This window comes from Cervus canadensis, chromosome 1 (genome assembly GCF_019320065.1).
Source record: "Cervus canadensis isolate Bull #8, Minnesota chromosome 1, ASM1932006v1, whole genome shotgun sequence".
Classification (NCBI taxonomy): domain Eukaryota; kingdom Metazoa; phylum Chordata; class Mammalia; order Artiodactyla; family Cervidae; genus Cervus; species Cervus canadensis.
This window is the reverse complement of record NC_057386.1, coordinates 33,344,695-33,363,951: the sequence shown is the minus strand read 5'-3', so window position 1 is coordinate 33,363,951 and position 19,257 is coordinate 33,344,695. Positions and strand designations below refer to the sequence as shown.

At 56.3% G+C, this 19,257-nt stretch overlaps 2 protein-coding genes across 9 annotated transcripts; one reads left to right on the top strand and one right to left on the bottom strand.

Moving 5' to 3' along the window:
* Positions 1–71: 71 nt before the first annotated feature.
* On the bottom strand, positions 72–15,864 carry ZBTB4 (zinc finger and BTB domain containing 4). Of its 8 annotated transcripts, none has more exons than XM_043475497.1 (5): positions 15,705–15,863; positions 12,611–12,744; positions 6,818–6,887; positions 5,318–6,408; positions 72–4,643 (listed from the first exon to the last, which is right to left on the bottom strand). In XM_043475497.1, the coding sequence occupies exons 4-5, from the start codon at positions 6,397–6,399 to the stop codon at positions 2,684–2,686; spliced, it is 3,042 nt and encodes a 1,013-aa protein (XP_043331432.1). In that variant the 5' UTR covers positions 6,400–6,408; positions 6,818–6,887; positions 12,611–12,744; positions 15,705–15,863; the 3' UTR covers positions 72–2,683. The 8 variants fall into 8 exon arrangements, with proteins under 8 accessions (XP_043331432.1, XP_043331424.1, XP_043331407.1 ...); XM_043475489.1 differs by lacking the exon at positions 12,611–12,744 and adding an exon at positions 7,951–8,011 and having other exon boundaries at positions 15,705–15,861; XM_043475472.1 differs by lacking the exon at positions 12,611–12,744 and adding an exon at positions 7,957–8,011 and having other exon boundaries at positions 15,705–15,861.
* A 941-nt stretch (positions 15,865–16,805) lies between these two features.
* On the top strand, positions 16,806–18,474 carry SLC35G6 (solute carrier family 35 member G6). The gene is made up of 2 exons (XM_043475555.1): positions 16,806–16,918; positions 17,403–18,474. Exons 1-2 carry the CDS (start codon positions 16,916–16,918, stop codon positions 18,414–18,416), a joined length of 1,017 nt encoding a protein of 338 aa, XP_043331490.1. The 5' UTR covers positions 16,806–16,915; the 3' UTR covers positions 18,417–18,474.
* Positions 18,475–19,257: the final 783 nt, after the last annotated feature.

Sequence of the window (19,257 nt, the reverse complement as noted above, 5' to 3'; positions counted from 1 at the left end):
GCATGTCCCTGTCCAGCCAGACCCACCAGCCACGCCAATAATTGCACCTGGCATCCCACTGTGGAGCACGATTCGTTTGTCTTGTTGGTTTATTGGCCTAGAGAGTTGGACACACACACAAATGCGGAGATAAATATTGGTCAGTTTCTCTAAATCTGGGTCCTCACTACATATAGAGCTAGAGTCTGTAGAATTCTATATCTTGCGTGCTGTGGCACAGAACCAGTGGCCTTCCCACTCCACCGTCACCCTTCTTCCCAGGGAACATGGGGAAAGAGGGCACAAACTGACAAGACTTCATAATTTTCAAAAGACGAAATTGCAAAATCCCAAATTTCCAACATCTGAAATTCACAAGGTTCAAGTTCCCCAGCTCAGATACATGTATTTTAATCTCCATTTCGCCACAATCTCCTTTGTTGCCCAGAACCACCAAATTCTGGAAACTATATTTTCCTAAATCAGATTTAAAAAAACAAAAACAAAAACAAAATAAATGTCTACAGTCTCAGTTCTCCCCAAATGTCCATGGTTTTAGAATTTTGACCTGTTGTGAAATTCAATTCCCTGGTCCACCCTCAACCCCTTCCATCTCCTGTGCCTTTCTGCCTCAGAGGAGTGCAGGTTAAGGATATAGGGGCACTGTCGTTGCACCCGCCCCCTGCCTCCAAGGCCTTCCTCAGTCTCTCTTGTGGTTCCGCTGTGTATATATATATATATTTATATATATAATTTGTGTGTAGATATATATATGTATTCTTTATTATGTACTTTTTTTTTTTCGCAGTTTTTCTAAAGTGCCAGAAACAAGATTTGTGGGAATTTTTTAGTGATTTTTTTTTTTTTTTTTGCATTTTTCCCTGTTTTAAACTTTTCTCCCCCTTAAAAATTGGAACTCAGTACATTCAGTAGGAAACTCTTCACTCGGACTGCGGCCAAGACCAAGAAAAGTGCAAAGAGACGGAGGAGGAGTGAAGGAGCGACACTCCTCCATGGTTAACATTCAGGGAGCCTGTCGAAAACCTCCCTTTCCGTTTACTGGGAGGGTGTGAGGAGGCAGGAGGCTGCTCCTGTCCCTCCCGCCAAACCACCTCCCTCCAAAAGCCATGATCTTGCCCTTTCAGCATCAGTTGAGAGGGCAGCCATCTTGGCCCCAAAAACAGTAGCTGGGAAAAGGACTGCCATTTTGATGACGGCAACTTTCCCCCTTTTTAAACTGCACTCCTCTAATTCCCATTTATCAAATTTGCTCCCCCAAACTGGCTCTCCCCTTGTGAGCTTTGTGTGTGTGTGTTGGGCGGGGGAAGGTGGGTGGATGGGAAGTGTTCATTCAATCACAGAGCGGGGAGGCCCAGTTATCAGAATTAGGAGCGAACATTTCTTCAACTCCACCACTGGAAGGAAACATAGGGACCCCTGACCAGGGTTAACTAGTGCAAATTAGGGATTAGGGACTTACAAGGTCCCTGTACCCCATCCCTAGGCTGGGATCTTTGGGTGTGGGAAACTGAGTCAAAGATGGGGTGTAAGGTGCTATTTTGGAGGGAAAGTTGGTGGGGATACCCCAAAGCCCACCAGGGGAGTAGGATGGTTCCCCAAAAACCATCTGGAGTGATTGGTGAGGGAAGTGATACAGAGGGGAAAGAGGGCTAAGGAAAGGATGGGAGGTCGTGTGCAAATCTCGGGCTTACCTACCCATCCAACCCCCATCATTTTTCTGGCTATTTGGTCTAGTTTGGGAGAAACCACCGGGAAAAAAAACAAGGAGGAAGTAGAACTCCTTCCCCATCCTATATAGAGCTCCTCCTTCCTGGCCCCCAAATCTGGCTTAGCCCAGATGAGGCCATATGCAGAGGCAGGAAGAGGTGCAATCCACTCACCTCTTTCGCCGTGGAAGAGTCTGGGGCTTACTAGATTTGAGGGTCAAAGCAGGGCCGAGATTGGTGCTGCCTGGGCTGGGAAAGAACTCAGCCAAGGAACAGATAGGTAGCCCTCCCTCCCACCCTGCTCCTTGACCAGGATGGGAGAGCCATCTCCAAAGTCTTGGAGTAAGGAGGAGGAATATGGAAGATCCAAAGGCGTAGAAGCCAAGGAAGGCATGGCGTCTCAACGTGAAGGGAACAGGGACACAGAAACCCACCCTTGGGAAGAATGGCATCTGAAGCCCACTCCCAGGTGGGTAAGTGTTGGGTATCACAATGGTCTGGTCCAGGCCCTGGGCCACAAAAGGATGGAATGTGCTAGGAAGCATCTGGGCAAGGGCTTAGAGAAAGCTTCAAGATGCAGAGTGGGGAACATTCGGGGAGAGAGATGGTTTCCCCCTAGGTTTAGGATTCAGGGGGCGGGTTAGACATTCAGAGCTGGTGGGGGCCGTGAGTAGAGATTCATGGAAGTATATTGCTCAGTTGCCCCAAGGGCTGGAGGAGGGATGAGCTGGCCCTGCCCCTCACGGAGGCCATTCCCTGGAGGAGAACTGAGAGGGGAACCACCGAAGACCCCTTCCCAGGTGGTGGGAAAACTACAATCTCACACAAAGCAGCCTGACCCCTGAGCTCCAGAGGCCCCCAGGTCCCTGCACAGGAGTGTGGAGGGGCTCCCAAGGGGCAGGGAGGCCAGGGAGCTGGTAGTGGCGGGGGTTCAGGGAGGGTGGCATCTGGTGAAAGGGGGGATCCGGGTCCAGAGCTCACCCCACATCTCCCTTCTGGGTTCTTTCAACCCCTGCCCTCTCCCCTTCTCCCTTGGGGGCAACCGGTGGAGGAAGAGTTGGGGGTGGTGGGGTTGGGGGGGTAGGGGCTGCTGCTTGAGGATTGACTGTGTAGCCAAAGACCCCTGGTAGGAAGGGAAGGGCCCCCCCACCCTTCTCATCAGGTAGGACCATGTTAAGAGCGACCGGGAGAGCGGCCAAGTTGCTGAAGTTGTAAGGGTAGGCGGCAAGGAGCTGGGGGCCATAGACGAGTGGGTAGGGCTCAGGGTAGAAGGTGACTTTGGCAGCCCCCATCGCCTCCATCCGGTCTCCCCCGCCAGCCCCGCCTGGCCCCTCACTCCCACCTTTTCCCCTGCCACTGCCTGATTCCCGGCCGCTCCCAATCAGAGCCAGTGGAAATTCCTGCACAGGTGGGTATGCATAGGTGGCCCCTCCTGCCCCCACGGAGGGCTCCTCCCCTCCCGAGATGACGGGGTCCTGGAGCGAGGCGGGCTCAGAAGCTTCCTCGGCAGGGGCACTCCCGCCTCCACCACCTGCCTCCCCGCTGGATGAGGAGACCTGCATCTCTTGGGGGGCCTCCTCCTTGACCTCCCCGGCTCTGGCGCCAGCGCTGCCCTTGGAGTAGGCGATGACAGGCGTGGGGGTGCCCCCGGGTCGCTCGGCAGCGTGCCTCTGCCCGTGGCGGCTCAGGGCAGCAGCCGTCTTGCACACCTTGGCGCAGTGAGGGCAGGTGAGGCGGGTGGAGGGCTTCCGTCCAGACCGGGAGCTGTGGGGGCCCCCGCTGTGGGCTTCCTGGTGCTTGCGCAGCTTCCTCAGGCTGGCGAATGTCTGGGCACAGTCCTCGCAGCGGTGTCTCCTCTCGCCACGGGCACGCCCCGTGGGGCCCTCGGCTGCTGGGGTCTCCTCCCAGCTCCTCCGTTCCAGCTTCTGTCTCCAGCGAGGCGGCCGGCGGCTTCTGGGCATCCCGCTGCCCCCGCTGCTAGCCGGGGCCGCGGCGCCGGCCTTGCGCTTGGGCTTGTAGGAGTAGTAGGGCCTCCAGAGCTGGTCCTCTCCGCCAGCCTTGGACTCCCCCTGCCCCTCCTCCTCCTCTTCCTCATCCTCCTCCTCGTCCTCCTCCTCCTCCTCCTCGCTCTCCTCCATCTCCTCGCCGCTCAGCTCCCCGGGACGCAGGTCTGTTTCTGAGATGCGGCGCTTGACAATCGCCTCCTCACCGATTCTCACAGTGATCTGACACAGTGGCGGTGGAGCCTGGAGCTGAGAGGGGCCCCGGCCAGGCCCTGCAGGAGGACCCGCGCCCCCGCCAATCCCGCCAGCTGGCTTGGCCGTGTAGGTCAGAGTCCTCGTGGCCCGTGGGTTCCGGCCCTTGGCCTCCTCCGTGGCTGTGGCAGGCCCTGCGGCTGTGGCTGGGCTGCCTGCTGTGGCTGGGCTGGTTGGTGCGGCTGCAGGTTCGGGGGGAGGAGGTGGGTACTCACGTTTTTTGGGGGGCCTTGGGGGAGCAGTGTAAGTAATGACTGAGGCAGCTTGGGCCCCCCCTGTGCTGGCCGGCCCACTCCCTGCTCCACCACTGCTGCTGCCCCCATGTACAATGACTGAGGGAGCTGGGTGGGCAAAAGTGATGACAGATGGTGGGGGGCCAGGCTCTGGGGCAGGTGGGGGTCCGGGTGGTGAGCTGGCTGGCATCGCCACAGGGGCCGGTGTGTTGAGGCTTGGAGAGAGGGGAGCCTCGGGGGCTCCCTGGCTGTAGGTCTTGTAGGGCCGCTTGGCCGCCCGCATGGGGAGCAGGCGGTACAGCTTGAGGGTATTGAGCTTGGGCTTATAGCCTCCATTGGGCGTCTTCTCACTGGCCAGGAGGCTCGGGCTAATGCCGTGGAAGGCTCGCTGGTGGGTCTTCAGGTTATAGTAAGTGACAAAGGTCTCCCAGCAGAAGATGCACTGGTACCTGGGCCAGGGAACAGGGCAGGGACAGAGCCAGTTGAGTCAGGGGCCCTGAGGCTAGGGCCTTAGGTTCCCATTTTCTCTCCTGTCTCCGCTCAGACCTTGAACTGCCCCGGCCATCTGCTCACCTTTCTCTCATGCTGCTTGTCTCACCCCGCCAGCCTCAGAAGGGACACCAGTCCTAGTTCAGTGTCCCCCACTGGCTGTGCAATGCCAGGCCTCAGCTGTTCCATCTGTGAACTGGGAATAATCATGTACCTTGCCTAACTCTCAAAGCCGCCTTCTGAAGCTCACCTGACAGACGGGGAAGTATCTTATCAACAGGGGTACATTAGAACTGTAGATGGACATGCCTGTGCTTCCTACTGTCCTGCCCCATGAGGCAGCTTTCTGTTTCCTCCTTGGCCTTTTCCACATCACCAAGCCAGGACGTGACACCTGGCGGTGCTAAGAAATAAACATCAGTGGGAGGAAACAGGGCTGGAGGGAGGCAGAAGGGTGAGTGACAGAAAGCAGATGAACAGGGCCCAGTGGGTGAGCAGGCATCTGAAAAATGGCTTTCTGGGCCCCATGCTCTGTCCATTCCCTCCCTTGTCCATGTGGTCCCTGAGTGGACTAGGTCCCATGTGACCTCTCCACCCCCATCCACCCCAGTCCCCGGCCGTCCAGGGCACTCACCTGCGCTCCCCCGTGTGCCACACCTCGTGTTTGGTTCGGTACTCAGCCAGTGCGAACACCTTCTCGCAGTAGCGGCAGGGGTACTTTCTCCGCCATGAGTGTACGTTGCTGTGCCGCTTTAGGCTGGACAGGGTCACGTAGGAACGCTCACAGGCCGCGCACACATAAAGCACGTGGCCGCCCACCACCTTCACCACATGCTCAGGACCACCTCGAAAGCCTACCGCTGGGGGCAGGGCCGAGGCGTCCACTCCTGCAGGGCCACTGGGGACAGAACCCCTTGCTCCCAGCCCTGCAGACCCCCGAGCGCTGGCCTCCCTCCGGCACTGGGCCTCATGGGTCTGCAGCCGCTTGGGATGGATGAAGCTTTTCCCACATCGGGGGCAGGGGAGGGGCCGCCGGGACAAGGCAGGCTGTGAGTCAGGGCCCTGGGCCTCAGCCCTGTCCCCCTCCCACTCCCCGGCTGGCCTAGGCCCAGGCCCAAAGCTGTCCTCCTCAGGCTGTGAGGTGGCCATGGGAACTGGAGCAGGAGGCACCCAGGCATCACCCCCCTCCCCCAGGCCCTGCAGGCGGGAGATGCCCAGACGCCGTCCCAGAGCGCCGATCTCTGCCACAGCTGCCCCGTCCCCTCCACCACCAGGCAGTGCCAGCCGGGCACTGTAGATGAAATTGAGGACATCAGAAAAGGCAGCTGCTGGGACCCCTGGCAGCTCCAGGACCCGAGGTGGGGATGAAGCTGAAGGTGAGGCTGGAGAGGGAGAGGAGGAGGAAGAGGAGGAAGAGGAGGAGGAGGAGGAGGAGGAGGTAGAGGAGGAGGAGGAGGAGGAGGAGGCCGCTGTGGTGGTGGTGGGGTTGGGGGCTGAGCCCCCAGGGATGGGTGGGAGGGGCAGTGGCGCTGAGGCCAGCAGGGCCTCTCTGAAGAAGGGACTAGAAGCAGCCAGGACACTGCGGTGAGCGGGGAACTTGGTGTCTCCGGCTATGAGGGTGACGTCACAGAAGAGGCCACGAAGCCGCTGTTCATTGAGCTGGCGCAGAACGGCGGGGGCATGGGACGGGTCTGTCACCTCTGCTGGGGGTGGCATGGCGCCAGCCTAGATGGAGAAGAGGCCAGGGGAGGGTCTCAGAGGCTGGGCGGAGGGTGGGGGACTTTCAAGTCAGAGGCGAGCTGAGCAGTGGTTGGAGGCTGTTGGCCAGAGGCTGGTAGAAGGCTGACTGACTTCTGATCATGGAAGCCAGCATCCAACACCCCTCTGTGAGACATCTGGGGCTGAAAGAGGCCAGGGAGTCCTCAGGTCTTAATGAAGGTCAGGGGTCAAGACTTCCAAGTCACAGACTAATGGGGGGGAGCAATGGACACCTCTCTCCCACTGGGAGGGGGGAGGGAGCCCTCACAGCTGATGGCCATTTCCCAGGCCTCCTCAGCCTGGAGGACATGGCTGCTTTGCTCGCCTGCAGCCTCAGGCCCAGTCTCCCTCGCAGCAGACCTCTCGCCCGTCTCACCTGAGAGCACAGCCAACATGGAGTGGAGCGGAGGTGGCTCAGCGAGTCCCTTCTGCTGCGCCTCTTCCCTCTGTGGAGAAACAGACACTGCGTCCTCGGGAAGGGAACTAGGCTGGAGGCTGACCCAAGAGGTGGGGAGTGGTGCCGCATGCAGGGCCAGAGGGGCCTGGGCAGCTCTAGAGACCCTGACCCTCGTGGGAACCCATCAGGTTACTTGCTCAGTGGCCTCTAATCGGACCTAGGATGTCACAGATTATTGCAAAGCCTGTTCTGCTGGCCCCCAGAAGTACAGGAATAAGATAATTTGCATATTCCCAATTTGCCTCAAAACAATCCAGCGACATCGGTTCAATCCTGTAGGTCCAGGGAAGCCTGCTGGATCAGTCTCAAGTCCCTTGAGCCCAATATTTGGGACTCAAAGGAAATAAAAGATTTGCATGTTGTCTTTGATTATAATAGCCTCATTTACATATCAAAATAGATTTGTTTGAGCTTTTTCATTGGACCAAGCTGCTAGATATTCAAATTAGCAGAGGACTTCATCACATAAATCTCAGAGAGGGTTTCTAGGTGCCAGGAGACCACTGAAGACCACCGTCTCAAGCACACATGCCAGCTTGCTCCAATCTCTGGGAAGGCCACCAGACTGGAAGTGAGGAAGCTTGGGTCCCCCTCCTTACTCTGAGAGGTGGTGGCTTTGGGCCTTTGGCTTAAAAAAAAAGTGGGGGTGGGGCAGGGAGCGCAACCCCTACCTCACCTCTTGCTGGGAGGCTCATCCAAAAGGAATAGCAGGTAAACCAAATGTGAGCCATGGCAGTCACTGCCCGCAAGGCAACTCACAGCCTCAGCCTTGGGGCTCAATTTTCAGTTGAAGATCTCAGTTCCAGAGCCATAGAGTAACTTAGCCAAAGACACCCAGAGCTGGTCATAAGAGGTGGGGCCTGTTCGCAGAGCCAGGCCTGCTGACCTGTGGGCAGAGCTCTCGGCCCCTCTTGTCCACCCTCCGCAAAGCCTCGGGGCCCTCCCCTTCCCCACTCCTGGGGTCACACATGACCTCCGAGGTGTCCTGCGTCAGGAGTTCCTCATGCAACTCCCACCCTACCCCCCCAAAATGCTCTCTTCCTATTTATTACTCATACTGTCTGGACTAAGAGGCCTTCTCTCTTCAGCCAAAAGGCGGCCCTCAGTCCTCTCCTGGAGGAGAAAGAAGGTACACAGGGATGAGAATCAAAGTTTCTAACAGCCCTGAGTGCCAGGCACACACGTAGGTCAAGTGCTACCCCGTCAGTTGATGAACTGCAGGTGGGTCAGGAATCCAGGGGAAGGATTCCTGGGCTGGCGTTCATGTCTGTTTGCAAAATGGGAAAAGAGAACAAGGTCTCCTCCCTTCTGTGACAACCATCAGCCAACAGGGACCCCCACGAGTCAGTGCTTCACTGGCATTACCTCATTTGCTCCTCATCACGACCCTAAAATTTAGCAGTTAGCTTCACTTTAAGTGACAGGCAGGGACTTCCCTGGTGGGGCAGTGGATGAGAATCCGCCTGCCAACGCAGGGGACACAGGTTCCATCTCTGGTTTGGGAAGACCTCACAAGCAAAGGAGAAATTAAGCCCAAACACCCTAGAGCCCGTGCTCTACAAGAGAAGCCACCGCAATGAGAAGCCCGTGCACCACAAGGAAGAGTACCCCTGTCTGCCGCAACTAGAGATATATGATCAGTCAGTCGCAGGGCTGGGATCTGTTTGGCTCCAAAGCCTTCATTCTTGATTATACCACATCAGGATGAAGGACATGTTTACCGCTGTGATACTGTGATATAATAAGAAATTAAGTTGACCCTTGAACAATACGGGTTTGAACTGCGTAGGTCCACTTCTATGTGGATTTTTTTTCAACAGTAAATACTACAATACTATAAGATCTGAGGTTGGTTGAATCTGAGCACGTAGAAGAACCCTGGATATGGATGGTTGACTGTAAGGCTATACTTAGATTTTCCACTGGGTAGAGTGTCCCTGCCCCTAACCCCTGCATTGTTCAAGGGTCAAGTATAATATATTTGGTCCTGGTCTCCATTCTTTTTATTTAAAAAAATATATATTTGGCTTTCCTGGGTCTTAGTTGCGACATTTGGAATCTTTTAGGTGCAGCTTGTGGGATCTAGTTCCCTGACCAGGGATCAAACCTGGGTCCCTTGCATTGAGTGTGAAATCTTAGTCACTGGACCGCCAGGAAGTCCCCTTTGTCCCCATTCTCGACACAGAGCTCCTAAAACTCTTGTAATTTCCCAAGTGATAGGAGTGCTGCTGTTTAGTTGCTCAGTCAAGTCTGACTCTTTGTGACCCCGTGAACTGTAGCCAGCCAGGCTCCTCTGTTCATGGGATTTTCCAGGCAAGGATACTAGACTGCCATTTCCTTCTCCAGATAGAGGTGCTAGGGGCATCTTATTCTAACATTTGACCCCAGTTCCTAACATCAAGCTCCTAAACTAAACCCCTTGGAATTTCCTGGGTGACAGGAGTGTCTCTTGTTCTAAAGAGGTGACTCTCTGTGGGGTCCTGGATGGGGGCTGGTCACCGGAAAGGCCAAGCCATGATGAGAAGTTTGGAACTTTCAGCCCCAGCCCCCACTGCCTCTGGGGAGAGGAAAGGGTCGGGAGACTGAGTTAATAATTGATCATGCCTATGTGATGAGGCCTCCTTAAAAACCCCTAAACTATGGGGTTCTGAGAGCTTCCAGGACCTAAACACATCTCCATGGTGAGAGGGTGGCACAGCTCAGCTCTGTGGAGACGGAAGCTCCTGCACTCAGGACCCTTCCAGACCTCTTCATCTGGCTATTATATCCTTTAGTATATGATAAACCAATAAACACAAGTATTTTCCTCAGTTCTATAAGCCATCCTAGCAAATTATCAAATCTGAGGAGGCGGGTCGTGAGAAAGCCTGATTCTTGCTGGTCAGTCAGAAGTACAGGAGGTTTGGGGAATTCCCTGGTGGTCCAGTGGTTAGGACTCTGAGCTTCCACTGCAGAGGACATGGGTTCAATCCCTGGCCTGGAAACTAAGATCCCACACACAGCGTGGTGTGGCCAAAAAAAAGTAAATAAAAAGTTTAAAAAGCTGTTTAAAAAAAAAAAAAAGCAGTACAGGAGGTCTGGGCTTGCAAACTGGTATCTGAATTGGGGGCAGTCTTGTGGGACTGAGCCCTTAACCTGTGGAATCTGATGCTATCTCCAGGCAGATAGTATCAAAATTGAAGTGTAGGACACACAGCTAGTGTCAGAGAATTGGCCAGTGTGGGGGAAGAAACTTCACACATTTGATGTCAGAAGTGTTGTGATGCACTCACACAGAGTAGCGTGTATAGGATAACAGTTCTGTTTTTCTTGAAATAGCACCCACGAGGGCTCCCCACCAGGCCATCTAGGATCTTTGTGAAAATTAGAGGAAGGGGAAAAAATAGAGGAAAGGCCTCTTCGAGGTAGCAGCTCTGCACAGGTAAGCAAAGAAAAGGTTTGATTCCAGCCCCTACTCACCCTTTGGCCAGGCCTGCCCACCTGCACAACCATATGGGCTTGGTACCTACCAAGGCGTGGCTGTGTGCTGACTGCCAAGATATCTGGACAAGGCCTATCCAGGCTTTTCAGAACCACAGAGGTCCAAGGCTGTCCTGGCCCTTGGAGATCACCTAGAACCATCATCGTCATAATACTTGGAGCTGCCGTTGAGGAGATAAACATTATATGTCAAATCTGGCGCTAAGCATTTCATCTACATCATCTCATTTCAGCACTCAAAAGGACTACAGGGAGGCAGGGGCTAGTGTCAACCCCATTGTACAGATGAGGAAGCCGAGGCTTTAAATACTCTAGACGCCACACTTGCAGGCAGAGAGAATGTAGTGGTGGGGTAATTTGTCCCTGGTCTCTCTACTAACCAAACGGGGTCTGAATCTGGCTCTCCTGAGTTCAACTGCCCCACCTCTGGCTGCTGCCCTGCCAGGGTTATAGGAGGTGGAGCAGACACTGGTTATGGGACCCTGGGCAAATTACTTCACCTCTCTGTATGTCGGTTTCCTTGTCTACAAGCTGGAGATAATGAAGTGCGCCCACTATGTAGGGCTGTAAAGAATAAACAAGCTGATGACCAGCTGTACCTAGAAGAGTGCTGGCCACGCAGCAGATGCTCAGGAAGTGCTAGCTCTTATTATCACCTTGGAACTCAGTCCCGGAAAATGGTGGGGGGAAGTGGTGAAGAAAAGGGGCAGAAATCAGGCTTCATGGTAGGTCTGATGGCTCTGTGGTTTTAGTTTTTTTATTTGTTTTTACCGTTTCTCTACTCTTAACTGGCTGTGTGATCTTAGAGGTGTGACTGAGGTGGGGATGTGAGCACCGCCACCAGATACACTCCACCTCCGGCTGTTCCCTGTGCCTGGAACATTCTCTCCTCAGGCAGCCTCACGCCCTGCTATCCCGCCTCCTTTCAGCTTTGACTCAAAAGTCACCTTCCCCCAAGGCCCTCCCTGGCTGCCCTGTACCTCCCCAAGCTTCCTATTCCCCTCCCTTACTTTATTTTCCTCCTTGGCATTTACTAAGACTACTGCTCTTTCATCTCTAGAAGGCAAGCTCCAGGGGATGGATGGATTTTTGTCTGCTTTGTCCACTGCTACGTCCAGTACTTAGAACAGTGCCTGATACATGGTGGGAGGATTCAAAACATTCTGGGTAAATGAATGAACCTGCTTTTTTTTTTTTTTTTTTTTCAGTTCTACCACTTTATTGCTACCAACCCATCTCCCTCCACCCTCGTGCACACATGCTCAGTCGTAATCCCATGGACTGCAGCCCACCAGGCTCCTCTGTCCATGGACTTTTCCAGGCAAGAATACTGGAGTGGGTTGCCATTTCCTTCTCCATGAACCTGCTTTCTTAAAGCCTGCCTGAACTGTGTCCACCTTTAGGAAGGACACCATCCTCAGGCCAGGACTGAGTTGGCCAGGAGCTGGGGGTGACGAGTGTAACTTGACCGCTTCGGGGGCACTCGTGTTTTGCCTAATGCACCTCCAAGGCTTTATTTTTTATTTATCTATGTTTTTTAGCCCTAGGGCTTTACATGCGTCGCCTCATTTAACGGTTTCCTCAGCCACTCCAAGTTGGCATTTACATGATCCCAGTTTTACAAGTGAGGAAACTGAGGCTCATAGAAGGATTTACCTTGCTCAAGGTCACACAGCTTGTGAACAGCAGGGTCAGAATTCACATCCAGGCCCATGTGAACCCAGATGCTGGGTCCTCCCCTCCCCTCCTGCCACACCACCAGGTCCTGCCTGAAGGGGGCTGGGGCCAGCTAGCAGGCTGCCAGAACCATCACACACATACACACACACACACACACACACACACACACACGCACACACGCACACGCACGCACGCACGCGCACAGGAGCTCATATGCTAAAGGCTAACTGTGTCAAGTCTGACTCCTCCCTCGCCCTTGCTCCCCACGTCTAGCTGTCACTGAGTCTGGTCAGATCGGCGGCCTAGCCTGGGAATGGCTCTGGACGCTTTCCCTCTATCCTACCTCTGGCCCCCAAACTAGCTCAAGGCCTTGTTAACAGTCTCACGGTTCAAGGCCAGGGCTCACAGCTAGTCCCCTGATTCCGGTCTTAGCATCTACTACCCAGGCTTCTTCTCACTGAGAATCAATAGCCCTGAAGGAGCTCAGGCGTTGTCACTCCTGGGCTCTGAACCCCTCTCTAGCCTCTACTCCAGAATAAAGCTCAAATTCACCAGCCGGGCATTCAGGTGTCCAGTCCCCATCTTCCTCTCTCCTCTTGCCTGCAGTGAATCTCCCCTCCAGCTTCCGGTGTGCTCTCCAGCCTCAGCACTCCCACACCTCCAGGCCTCTGCCTGTGCTGGTTCTCCTGCCAGAAATAAAAACTTTGCCCAGCCTCTTCTCCAAATACCTCCAAAATGTTGAAATTGACCTCAAATGCCACCTCTGTCTTGGTCCTCCCTGACCCTCAGAACAAGGATAATCTCTCCTTCACCCACTTCATCAACATTTTGTGCCCATGTGGCCAGCACCCAGCAGCGGATGCTAAGTTCTCCCTCCCAGGCAGGGACTCCCTGAATCACTGTTGAAACATACCAGTCTTCTGAAATGAATTATTGCAGGTGTTAAGTTCTGCAGAAATTGGGCAGAAGTGTGTGTGTGTATGTGGAGGGGGATGCGTGGAGAAGCCAACCACAAGCTTCCAAAGGGCAGCAGGGGACAGCATATAACAGCCCAGGATCTGGAGTCAGATTGCCTGGGTTCAAATCCAGGTTTCTCTCTTACTAGCTAAATGGCTTTGGGCATATGACTTCTCTGGACCTCGTCTGTCTCATCTGAGAAAGGGAAGTAACTACAACTCCCACTTTCATCCAGCATTGGGAAGACTAAATGAGTGATCATATGTAAAAGCATTAAGAACAGTGCCTAGTACACAGTAAGTGTTCAATAAGTGTTTCCGGCTGTTATTATTAACCAAGCCCCAAGAAGGGGCTCAGTGCTGGCAGAGGGCTGACAGTGGCTGGCACAGGCATAGTTCCCAAACTGTAGCTACTTTCCAGGTATGTTTTCCATGTGCTACGTACCTACAACCCTGTTGGAAGATGGACAGGGTAAGTGATTAGCCCCATTTTACAGCTGAGGAACTGAGGGTCACTTTAGGGAAAGTTCAGGTAGGGCCTGAACTCCTCAATTCTAGGCCTCCTCATCTAGGCCTCCTTCCCCTTCACCAGGCCATGGTGCACCTGTTGTGCAGGCCTGAGACAGCAGCCAGCACGCCCCCGGGCAGGGGGCCTAGCCATAGCGTCCACCCAGCCCCCATGCACATGCCCCCTCCCAGCCAGGCCAGGCACAGACCACAGGGTGTGCACACTTGGAACACACAGACACACATACACACACCCCTGCAGAAGGGCCAGGGCCCCAAAGGTGAGGAAAACCTGTTCTGAGGAATCTGCCTAGCGAGCAAATTCCGTTTCCAGACCCTTCCACAGTCGCAGGAGTGGCCTAGTGTGCGTCACAGAAGAGACGGAAAAGCAGAGATACCAGCAAGGGGGACAGAGAGAGGGTGAAGCAGGAGGAGGAGACTGAAAACTTTGTGTTTCTTTTTTCCATTTCAGTGACAAGAGTCACACCCGGCCTTTACGTAAACATGGCCAAGGAGCCACTCTGTCCAAGCTCAGTTTCCTTGCAGCCGCCAGGCCTCTCCTCCCGGTGACCCTGACGCGCTGGGCGGGCCGGCGAGGGGCAAGCACGCAGACCCTGCATGGACTAGCCGGGCCACCCGACAACACCCAGGCCTCCCGCCTGCTGCCCTTGCTCTGCCCCATATTTATCTCCCCGCCTTCTTCATAACACATACCCGGAGCGGCCCCACACAGCCACTTCAACACGCAGGAGCAGGCACGCACACACAGCTCGCGGGTGATCTCCGGAGTCTGAGGCCCACATTGCCCTTGTCACGCCACCTCCCTCCCCACAAGTGTTTTCTGACCAGCTTGCCTCCCGGCCCGACAGCACGAAAGGCTCCCACAAACAACGTCACAAAAGAATCCCGTGGGGAATGTTGCAAACACACAACCTTCCCCTCACTCGGCTGCCCGTGATCCCATAAACACAACCTGCACATTCCACCCAGAACCCCAGGCACCAGTACCAGCTGCCCCACGGGTACCTGAGACACACCCCGGGGGTTCTCACTTCCCACGGGGCCTGCAGGACCCGAGTTCTAGATATACACCCCCCCCCCTCCATGCCACCCGATCGTCACACGGACCCACAAACCCATCCAGTAGGCCATCTTCGCCAAGACTGGACCACACCTCAGCAGGGCCGCAGAAACCAGACCGGACCCAACACCTTCTGACTCAAGGGTACACAACTGCCCCCTCCAACTGAGCACACACACCCAGCACTCGGGTGCCCTCCACAGCACTTACCCCTCACCAGCTCTGCAGAAAACAACAGTTCACAAATAGTTCATGTGTGCAAGACAGGCACATATGTGCAAGAAAACACACCCCGATATGAAACATACATAAAACCCCACACCTAACAAACTCCGCAGGTATTGTGCGCAGCTTCAAATGCGAACCTGTCACCCAGAGCCATGGGCCACATCTTGTCATTCTGCCTCACAACACTGGATACCCTTCCATCTGGCTTTGTATCCCCATGGCCTGGGAGGGCCCTGCTGGACCCCTGGCTACCAGACCAGCAAACAGTGGTGATCAGGAGAGGTTTACCTTGCCCCACAACACAGCAGGAGACACACAAGCTCCAGGACTCGCAGCCACAACCCTGCCCCGACGGCGCAGCGGCTCCGGGGCCCCTGTTCGCCTTGCGCACCCCGCACACCCCAACTCTGGGGCGCTCGGCGGCCCACCCCTCCCCCCCCTGCTGCCTGGCTCCTACGCCATCGCCCTCCCAGCAGCTTGCAGCGCCGGCCCAGGCTCACACCAGCCCCACCCCACCCCCAACCTGCCCCACGGGGGGAGGGGGACACCGGGCTGCAGAATTAACCCTTCAAGTGGGGAGTGAGCGCGGCCCTTTCCAAGGCCCCAGGCGATCGCACCCACCCGCCTCCCCCGCCCCGACCGCCGCCGAGTCCGACGCCGTACCCGGGCCCCCTTAGTCGCCCCCCAGCGCCGTGCGCGCCTGGAGGCGGGGCCAGACTCAGCCCCCGACCCCTGAGCCCCCAGGTCAACCCCAAAGGGGAGCGGTCGCGGCTCGGGGCGCGGCCCGGGCCCCCGCGGCACCGGGCAGCGGGGAGGGGGCCCGGCTGTTGGCTCCGGTCCGCCCTGGCCCTGCCCGGTTCGCCCTGGGGCCCACCTGACTGCGATGGCGCCGTGTCTGCCAGGCCCGGCTCATCACCGTGGCCGCCCCCGGCCGCTCCGGTTTCGCCCGCCTCCAGCTCCGGCTCCGGCTCCGGCCCCGGCCCCCCCCAGCGCCCGGCCCCGGCCCGTCCCCGCCGCCGCCGCCGCCGCTGACATCATCGGCTCCCCCCGCCCCGGTCCTACCCCCACCCCCACCCCCGGAAACAGTACCCCCCCAGCGCCGCCGCCGCTGCCGCTGAGAGGAGGCCGGCGCAGCGCAGCCGGCACAGACACCAGGCTCCTGGCTCGGGCTTGGGGCGCCAGCGCGCCCGACGGCCTGCGCTCGGACCGATCGGGGGAAGGCCGGGGCCACGCAAAGCCGCCGGACGAGTGGGCACCAAACCGGGCTGCGGGCCTGACTATACTCTGGGAAGGAGCTTACCCTCCCCTCCCGCCCCCCTGCAGCGCTTCACTCTGTGGTGCACACCGCCTAGAACACGCACACCCTCTCTGCAGGCACACAACGTGGCAGGCTCACAATCAGGCCCAGTGGGACCCGCAGACCCAGACTCAACATACTCGCAGGGGCAGCCCTGGGAAAACACCCACACCCACTCCCTCCCCAGAAATGCACAGGGACCCCTGCCAGACCTACAGAACAGGTACACGTAAAAGACTACCAGTGCAGAGGAACACACCCGCTTGCTATTTTGTTCCCAGAGACTGAAACACCACATCCATGTACTCTGCGTAAATGCAGGGGCCTTGGTGTGGACCTCGGGGGGACAGCACTAACAACACCAGGTGGAAGCACACAGAAAAGAAACATTCCTGAAACTCCAGAGGGACAGTCCCGAAGACTCCTCCCTGGTGATCAAAAATTCAAAACTCAGGAGATGGAGGAGCTGGCCTTCAGAGGTGCTGTCCATAAAAGCTTTCTGAAACAGGGCAAGACAAATAATTAAAAACCAAAGACGTCTCATCACAGACATGGTTGGAAAGAGGAAAAAAAGGAACCAGACAGACTTCGGGGTCACAGAGAAATAAAGCAGAGTTGGAAACGAGAAAACAGGCCCACTCCCACCTGAGCGAGGTTCCAGGGAAGAACCTCCACCCCCACCTCAGGAAGGTTCCAGGGAAGAACCCCTCCAACCAGGTCACAATGGCTGGAGCTCTGAAGGGCCGAGGGTCCCTGAGTCAGGAGGAGAGGAGGAAGTCCAAGGAAAGATGGTGAGTGTGGGGGGCAGGGGAGCAGAGCCCGCCTCCCTGTGGCTCCTGGCTGCTCCCTTTCCCCTCCTTCCCTGAGACTGCCCAGCTTTCCTAGATGCCCACAAGTGAAATTCATCACGGTGTTCCTAGATGTCCCTGGAACCCGTGACATCACACAGACACACAGCACCTGAGGCCGCCTCCCCTTCCTCAAACCGACAGAGCATCCCTGGGTCCTCTTTTTCTCCTCCCAGGAACAACTTACCCCAAGAAACACGATGCTCCAGGACTGCTCACTCCCCGCTTCCTGCTTTAGCAACTCAAGGCCCACACTGTACCACCTCATCCATCTTTCAGGCCCTGACTAGCTCCCAAGAGTTCCTCAGCAAGACAGCCTGCCCCTCTACTGTCCCACAGGGTCCCAGAGCTCAGCCTGGCATGTGCCCTGTCCCATGTCCCCTGGACTATGGCTGCCCTAATGCCCGAGCTCCTTTCTCCCTAACAGGCTGGCAGTCACCCCTACTTCAACCTGCCTGACTTCACGCAGCCATCACCGCCCTCTACTCCGCCCAGTCTCCCATCGCACCAGCGCTGCCGGCCCTCCGATGCCACCAAGGGGCTGCTCGTGGCCCTGCTGGGTGGGGGCCTACCTGCTGGCTTCGTGGGCCCCTTCTCCCGTATGGCTTACCAGGCTTCCCACTTTCCCTCACTGGAGCTGCTCATCTGTCGATGCCTCTTCCACCTCCCCATTGCCCTGCTACTTAAACTGCGTGGTGACCCCCTCTTAGGACCTCCCGATATCCGAGGCCGGGCCTGCCTCCACGCCCTGCTCAACGTCCTCAGCATCGGATGTGCCTACAGTGCAGTTCAGGTGGTGCCCGCTGGCAATGCTGCCACCGTCCGCAAAGGTTCTTCCACTGTCTGCTCTGCTCTCCTAGCCCTCTGTCTCGAGAGCCAGCGTCTCAGCGGCTATGACTGGTGTGGCTTGTTGGGCAGCACTCTGGGACTCATCATCATTGTGGGACCTGGACTAGGGACCCTGCAGGAGGGGACCACGGGCCTCTACACCGCCCTAGGCTATGTGCTTGCTTTCCTAGGTGGCCTGGCACTGTCACTGGGGCTCCTGGTGTATCGCTCCCTCGACTTTCCCTCCTGCCTACCAACAGTGGCCTTCCTGTTTGGTTTGGTGGGGCTGCTGGGCTCTGTGCCAGGCCTCTTTATGCTGCAGACCCCCGTGCTGCCCAAGGATCCTCTGAGTTGGAGCTGTGTGGGGGCAGTGGGGATCCTTGCCCTGGTCTCCTTTGTGTGTGTGAGTTATGCGGTCACTAAGGCCCACCCTGCCCTGGTATGTGCTGTCCTGCACTCTGAGGTGGTGGTGGCCTTGATGCTGCAGTACTATGTGCTCTATGAGACCGTGGCACCTTCTGACATCATGGGGGCAGGGGTCGTTTTGGGCAGCATTGCCATTATCACTGCTCAGAACCTCAGCTGTGAGAGGGAAGGGCAGGTGGAGGAGTGAGATCCAACTTGAGAGCCTGGGGGTGGGGGGGGGGCTGGGTAAATAGAAGGAAAAACTGGAATACAAGCATGGGAGAACAAGTGACTAGGAAAGAACTGGTGTGGGAGAGGGATATCCCTTTGAGTCAAGGATGACTTGGGGACTTGGAGGAGAGGGACTGCCGAGAAGACTTGGAATAAGCCTGGAGACCAACATATTTGGAGTCTAGACTGGGGCTTGAAGGGAGGTCTGAGGAGCAGGTCCAAGGAAGGGGCTGAGGCAGGCAGGCCATAAACCACGGAGAGGATTTTTCCCTGGGCAGCAGAGAGAAGAGCTTTGGGGCTGGAGTGCTTGGGGCTTTCAGGCAAACGGAGCAAGCAGCTGCGCTGGGGGAAGGGAGTGTGCTTTTCTTTCCCTGAGCGATGGTTTCCCTTCCTTGTGGTTATACCTACCCGCCTTGGGGTGGTGACGTGATATTGACATCAAACAAGGATCACTCTGAATGTGGCTGTGCAGTTGGTGTCATCTCTGCTTTGGAAGGACAGTGGAAGTCCTACTCCCCCCTTTTCCCCGGCTTGGAGAATCCCCTGGGATCCCCGCACCTTCCGCCCCATCTTATTTTTGAAATATTCTAGGAGGGGGAGGATTTCCTAATGTTCAGATGCCTTGACCCCTAGTCCCTCAGGACTTCTGTGTCCCGCCCAATGGTTAATCTGCTTTTCTTGGATTGTCGCGGTCCCGTGATCTCTCCCGGACGGCGGTGGCCAACGTCCTTCCGGAGCAGGCCGCAGAGCTGAGGCCTCTGAGCGGCTCAGGTCGGGGATCCAGAACCAGAACTCCATACAGCGCCCTACATTAGAGG